At 34.8% G+C, this 7377-nt stretch overlaps 1 protein-coding gene across 10 annotated transcripts; it reads left to right on the top strand.

The window, feature by feature from the left end:
• Window positions 1-553: 553 nt before the first annotated feature.
• On the top strand, window positions 554-5516 carry LOC136206155 (transcription factor MYB1). 10 transcript variants are annotated; one of them, XM_065997101.1, is made up of 5 exons: window positions 554-982; window positions 2694-3497; window positions 3640-3952; window positions 4438-4760; window positions 5110-5516. In XM_065997101.1, exons 1-2 carry the CDS (start codon window positions 643-645, stop codon window positions 3494-3496), a joined length of 1143 nt encoding a protein of 380 aa, XP_065853173.1. In that variant the 5' UTR covers window positions 554-642; the 3' UTR covers window position 3497; window positions 3640-3952; window positions 4438-4760; window positions 5110-5516. The 10 variants fall into 10 exon arrangements, with proteins under 10 accessions (XP_065853173.1, XP_065853171.1, XP_065853168.1 ...); XM_065997099.1 differs by having other exon boundaries at window positions 3633-3952; XM_065997096.1 differs by having other exon boundaries at window positions 3581-3952.
• The last annotated feature ends 1861 nt before the right edge of the window (window positions 5517-7377 follow it).

The following is a 7377-nucleotide window of genomic DNA, read 5'->3' as shown; positions in this document are numbered from 1 at the left end:
ATTTATTTTAGCGATAAGATCCAAATTTGCATTACCATTTTTAGGGAAGTTCACATTTATCTGGAACATATGAAATATGAAATAATATAATTTTATTTCTAATGTTGTAAAAGTACCATTTTTTTTATCACATATCTAACAAAAAAAAAATTGAACGAACTGATTTGATAGTTATTCGATTGTTACATGAGATTTTTCAAACAAGTGTGTTGATAAACTTAAGTAATTTCGTATACATTAACAAGTTATTTGTAACTGTTTAATAATATAGTATACATTTCAGATAGTTTTTGCGATCAATTTATATCTAATAGATTTAAATACTGATATTTTGACAAATTGTTAAAATTAGTATTTTAGATAATTGATACTTGAAAGGTTAAATCGTAATGTAAGTACGAGTAAAATAATAATAAATCAGTCTGTTTAAAATTAATCTTATTTTCAAAAGTTTAGGGATCAAAATGTACATTTCTCTTGGCAAATTTGGATTTTATCCTTTTATTTTATCAACTCGAGGAGGGGTATCTTGGTCATTGGGTGAAACCACTGCACTTCAGTTCAGCCTTCAGCTGTCTTTGCTCTTTTTAACACACCGGAGAGGAGTGGCTCTTTACCGGAAGTACAATTGAAGAGACAGATATGGAAGGGGGAATGGAAATCGAGGCGAAAGACAAGATAATCGTCGAAATCGGCGGTGCCAACTCTGGAGAAGACTGCGGCGGCGGAAGTGGAGACGATTTACTGTTGGCTGTAGGGGAGGGGAGCGGTAGCGGAAGGGGGAGCAGCCGCGCATGCAGAGACCGAGTTAAAGGACCTTGGTCTCCGGAAGAGGATGCCGTTTTGAGTAGATTAGTGAGCAAGTTTGGGGCCAGGAATTGGAGCTTGATCGCACGAGGAATTTCCGGTCGATCTGGCAAGTCTTGCCGGCTCCGGTGGTGTAATCAGCTAGACCCCGCTGTTAAGCGCAAGCCTTTTTCTGGTTAGTAGTAATTTCACCCGAACCTTATTTACATGTGATATTTGAATTGGGGGTAAGCTAGCTGGATTCATGTGTTGATTTCTTCTGTCAAGGATGAACTATTGTGAGTGTAATTGATGATTCAATTTTTTCAACTAATTAGGGCTAGTTAGGTTTATGATTATGTAGTTCATGTTGGAAATGCCAATTATGTTCAATCTATCTTCTGTCAGGCAATTAGCATTAAATATGAATCTTTACATTTTGGTATGGGTTGCAAGCAAATGGCAACTTCTTAGTTTTCAAATTTCATCTTTGAGTTATTGTATCTGTTATTTAGGGGCGAAGTGTGTCACCGTCCTCTTGCCCACTGGCATCTGGAATTGTTGAATTGAATCCTTGTAGTTCATATGCTTTCTACTTGGGAGAATAACTGATTATGTGTTTGTGCAAACATTCAGACACTCAAACAGATGCATAGTTTAAGGGGAGATCAGGATATATATTAATGTCATTAAAAAAAGAAAAGAAAAAGAAAAACGATCATGTTCGTCTCTGTGGCTATAAGATCTTATCATACTCTTATGCTGAAACTAAACATATTATACCTGTAAATTTCACTTTGCAACAATTCGCCCTTTCCCCTCTGTCTTCGGTGGATTTTTCTATGCAAAGATTTATCTCCCTTAATTGAGTTGAATTATTATGCAGTATTACAAGAGATTAGCCAGAGTAATATGTAGTTAAACAATGACTAATATTCGGTTATAATGTCTTGAATCTGTATAACACACTACGATAGGAAGTAACAGGGTCTCGCTGCCCGGTCAGCGAGTCGGGGGGGGGGGGGGGGTCCAGGAGGGCCATGCGCCCCCTGGCCTGGGGTCCAGGGGCGGAGTCGCCCCCAGCCCGACGTATATCTTGTTTCCTATTCGGATTAGTATTGGCTTTTGGTTTTCTACTTGGAAGCGACATCGTGGGGTCTAAGTCGGTTTAGGATAGATTGAGTACTATAAATACTCTATTATGTAAACCCTAATTTGTAATCTGTTTTTCCGCTTCCTTAATAAAAGCTATTCTCCTTCTGCCCGTGGACTAACTAACACAACGTTGGTGAATCACGTAAAATCTGTGTTTTCGATTTTCGTTTATTTATCTTTCGCTAAATCCACACAACAGGTTACTTAGCTTTCTTGAAAGTTATTAGAATAAAGTCAAAGATCAGCTGTAAGTTCAGTTTTGTGTGTAAATAACTAAGTAAAAGAAGCAATTTTCAGATACAATTCAATATATCATCAAAATAGTTTGATGTTATGCCATCTTCAAATAAGCTTTATGCTCTAGATGTTCACCCCTAGTTGTGAGCTGGTTCGTTAAGATATTTCATGTTGGTTGATTAATGAGCCAAAGTTCCTTCTGCGAGCCTTCGACAATTTTTTCCCTTTGAGGTTCCTTTTTGAAGGAGTTGGGCTTCTTAATGATAGAGTTAAGATTTATACCTGCAAGCATTAGTAGTCAATTGTGATGGGGAGAATTGTTCACTTGTCATAAGCTAAGGGTAAAATTGAAATCATTTGCTTGTCTATTATCTCAATGTCATTTGTTTGTCTTAATAGAAATTATGTTTCTATATTAAACTTTGTCCATTATCTATGCTTGAATGACTATATATTTTCGATGTTTAGTGCTTCCCCATGAACAAAGTTTATTTCATAACATTAACTTGTCGCAGATGAGGAGGATCGTATTATAGCTGCAGCTCATGCTATACATGGAAACAAATGGGCAGTAATTGCAAAGCTTCTTCCAGGGAGAACAGATAATGCAATCAAGAACCATTGGAATTCCACCCTAAGACGCAGGAGCACCGAACGTGATAGGTTAAGAGTGGCTTCTGGGATGGTAGATCAGGATGCTAACTTCGAAAAAGCTAAAGCATCATCTGAAGAAACTCTGTCTTGTGGGGATACCAGTTCATTCAAATCCTTAGAAGGAAGAGACATAAGCTCCCCGGATATCATGGATGATCAGAGTGAAGGGAAGACACAATCAGAGATCCCATCAAATGCCAAAGCAAAAGAACCACCTATAATTTTCCGTCCCACAGCACGTGTTAGTGCATTTAGCATTTATAATCCCATCGATGCTCCAGAAACAACTTCATCATTTTCCAGATCCGTTCCAGGGCAAGGACCTTTAATTAATGTTTCAACACCAGATGATGGGATTTGCAAATTGCTTGATGGGGTTTACATTGAGCAATTTGTTCCTCGCCAATGTGGCCATTGTTGTTGTGAGGTAAAAAATGACTCTAATTTTCATAGTTCGTTGTTGGGTCCAGAATTTGTTGACTTCTTAGAGCCCCCATCTTTTCCAAGTTATGAGTTGGCAGCAATAGCCACAGATATAAGTAACCTGGCTTGGCTTGAAAGTGGCTTGGAGAATAACAGTGTTCGAGCTATGGGTGATGCAGCTAGCAGGATAACACCTCATGGATCTTATGGGCAAATGGAGCATCTTGAAGAAAGCAGATAAGGTAAAGAACATGGTTTGAAGTGTCATTATCAATGTATTACGAACACAGATAGTAGCCTAGTTTTTAATGCTGACTAATATCAGAGTTCTGCATTGAGGTGAAGAATTAAATTTGCATGTTCACTGATATTGCAAGAACACAGAGCATGATATGGAAGAAAGTTATGGACTCAACCTATCTCATCAGCATCTCAAGTTGAAACTCTGAAGAAATTATTAAAAGATAAAAAAAGGAAATGGTGCAATGAATGACCTTGTTTTGCACAAGAAATGATGTATGATACACAAGAAGTGACCAACAATATATAACAACATTTGTTGGCCTATGTTAGACATTATCCTGATGCAGACTTGCAGTGATGGAAAAACCAAGGAAAAGGGGTAGTGTAATTGCTGTTATTTATTCAAACTACAGATGAACTGAATCCTTAAAACCGCAGCAATTTTCTTTGGAAGGTAAGTTTAAGTAAGTTTAATTCCTAGCTATTTCGAAATCTATCATTTTGTCATTATCTCAATATATATAACCCAAACCAACTATATTTAGTTAAATTCCTTGTCAAACATTTAGGTTGGTAATTCTACTTGGTTTTCCTATTCCACTCTTGTTGAGTCGACATCATATAAGCTAGCCATCTTGAATTATCTTTTACAATTACCCAGTTTTCGAAAAGCCATGATCTTTGTTCCCTTGTATGTTCTGCATCTTGCTCTTATGGCTTTGCGAACTCATGGAAAGCTACACTACATTCTTACATTAGTGTACAGGCAATTCAATTCATTTGAAGGCCTTAGAGTTTAGTACATGATATGAGATATTAATCAACATCTAATTTGTAACCTAGCAATTTCCCAATGCTTGGTGTCTGTTTCATTTAGCTGTCTGTTATTGTTTATGCAAATATGGTGCACTAACATGGTCTCATGTTTTTATTTCGTAGATTTGGATGTAGATTTGGATCCACATAGCGAACCTATAGATTAATTTTCCGGTGAGCATTAAAAGAAGGTAGTGATGTGATGTAAGAAACTGGTTAAAAGTGAAACTTAATTCGGAGTTCATATTAAACTTTCTCCTTTCCCGGAAAGAAAAGCTTCTTCTTAGATGTCTTAATAAAATGTATATGTAGCTGATGTTTGCGTTTTTAGCGGTGTGTGTTGAGTTATAAACTCTCCATTCGCACCCCCTGCCACAGCTGTTTCTAGAAGATGGGGATGGCGGTGACTGAAAGTTGGAGGCCATAACTCAGTACTGCAATGACTGGTAAAATACATTCTGTACTTGTTAAATTCTACAACTGGGTACAATGTCTCTCAATTGCAAATATGTGTTCATGAATACTTTTCCTATTCAAATTTGTGTTAGTAAATCTTAAAAATAATCAAACTGTGAGCTAGACTAGCAGAACACCCTATTAGTAAAATATTTATGTTTCCCTTTTAGTAATTGAAATTGGATTCGGAATGAAGACAAAATATGACAAAGGGAGTTCCATACTAGGGTTTTGCCAATTTATTGTTAATGCCTATTTTCTCAGGTTGTTTGGTCCTTTTCTGTTTTGAGTTGTATTTTCTCAGATTGACAGGGAGTTTAATATATGGTGTTCTGCTAGTCTAGCAGGGTTGGAGGGACAGGGGTAGCAGAGGGTTTGTCGACCCCATAACATGGAGCAGTTCCTCAATGATTCATCATATAATTCAGGCCATCGAAAATGAATTAGGCCGTGTATCATACTAAGTACTTTCTGGAGTGATGAGTACTGGAGTATTCTGGGCACGCTGCAATGCCTTACTCTCACTGGTCTAGATGTGGCCTTCGCTGTTAATAAACTCAGTCAGTTTCTGCATCCTCCAACAAAGGAGCATTGAAAAGGAGTCAAATGTTTGTAGAAAATGCTTTGTATCTTTAATTAGGTATTTAAAATATTTTTTCATATTAAATTGAATGTTTTTATTAGATCACCTGTTAAGTGTAATAAAAAAATTGTCATTTTCAAGTAATTTTTTATGTAATTTATTTTCCTACTTTATTATTATTATTATTATTATTTGATGAAATGCATATAGTTTCATTAAATGAAAATACAATAAGTAAAACGGTAAGGAATCAAACCTTACAAGATCTACAACGAGATAAAAACAACTGCAATGAGCAAAACAAACCATAAAAGGTGTAAATAACATAAAAAAAATAATAAAATATATACTTCTTGGAAATCTAAATCCGCAAAATAGTGTTTGCAATCCAAACTTTATCCTTTAAGTCTTTCTGAATATTCAGAAGAGAAGCGGAACAGACAGTTATTTAAGGAGACTGTTCCCCTATGTATTTATTTATTTTTTATTTATACTTATTGAATAGGGCCTATTTTTGCTACTTTATCTCTGAGCCTTCAAAATTTCAAGACTGTTCAAAATCTCACCAAAAGAAAGAAAGAAGAAAAGAAAAATATCCAGTTTGGGCCAATCAGTGAAATTGGAAGACGATAATAAGCTCTATGTATGATAGACTTAAAAAAAATGCATCTTCTAATTATTTTGATTACAATAACAACTTTTCTTGATACGGATTTTTAAACCAAATCGAGTGATTGTAACACTTTGGCAAAACTCGGCCAATGGATATTAGTAGCGTTTAGGGTTTGGCTCCACCTAGAAAACTACAACCGGCTAATGGAAGAGGGGAAAGGGAGAAGAGGCATAAAACATTTTTCTCAGTTTGTGCCCATGAATTTAATTTTGAGGGAAAAGCAAAACGATTGATGGAAGAACACCTCTTAGTGATGTATCAAACTCATTAAAACCTTCTCTAAATCAAGCATCAAAGAAGCACATAAGAGATATATATTTTCTTTTTCTTTTTCATTCTTTCGGAGGATGATGTAAAGCCATAAATTAAAATCTTTGAGTTTTAAACTTTTGTAGCTATGATACCATATAAAAGTCTCACATTCTTTTATATTAAAATAATAAACTATATACAACAGTTTATATAGACAAATATTTGTATTTAATTAGAAATAATATAAGTAGAATACTATATATTAACAAGGGTTAATGTGCAAAAATATCCCTAACGTTTTGGGTCAGGAGCAATTTTACCCCTAACGTCTAAAATGGTGCAATTTTACCTCTAACGTTTGTTGCCAAGAGCAATTTTACCCCTAACGTTGATAAATTGGGTCAATTTCAGAAATAATTCATCAAACTGTCTATTCGGTCATGAATCTTATCATCTACATTTCACATGTGCGTCATTTTATCAGTAACAAATCATAAACATATGTTGAGATGTGAAAAAAAATAAAAAAATAAAAAAAATATTCTGTCTTTTGTATGAATTAGACAAAAAAAATCAAAAAATCCACCGAATTTACAAATATTGATCTCCAATTCTATTATTAAATTACAAAAAACATGAACTTTTTTTAGTATGAATTGATATGCAATTGGTGCAAAATAATGAATAAAAATATATGTGTTTTATAATAGTGTCTGAAATTGACCCAAATTACCAACGTTAGGGGTAAAATTGCTCATGGCTACAAACGTTAGGGGCAAAATTGCACAATTTTAGACGTTAGGGGTAAAATTGCTCCTTACCCAAAACGTTAGGGGTATTTTTGCACCTTAACCCTATTAACAATGAAGCTTATTTAGACAATAACAATAATCCTATTCATATTTATCATTAATTCTTTTACATCTTATCAGAAATAATAATGAAAATTATTATTTGATCTTAACTATTACCTTAATCATTTTCAAATGATTCCTTGATAAACAACATTTAGAATTTGAAACATTAATTAAATTTCATCTTCGGCCTCGGGGCAGAAGCTTAATATCCAGAAATCTAGGATGATGTGCTCTAAGAATAT

This window comes from Euphorbia lathyris, chromosome 9 (assembly GCF_963576675.1).
Source record: "Euphorbia lathyris chromosome 9, ddEupLath1.1, whole genome shotgun sequence".
In the NCBI taxonomy this organism is placed as follows: Eukaryota; Viridiplantae; Streptophyta; class Magnoliopsida; order Malpighiales; family Euphorbiaceae; genus Euphorbia; species Euphorbia lathyris.
Note: the sequence above shows the minus strand (reverse complement) of the source record. Positions and strands in the feature narration are given on the sequence as shown.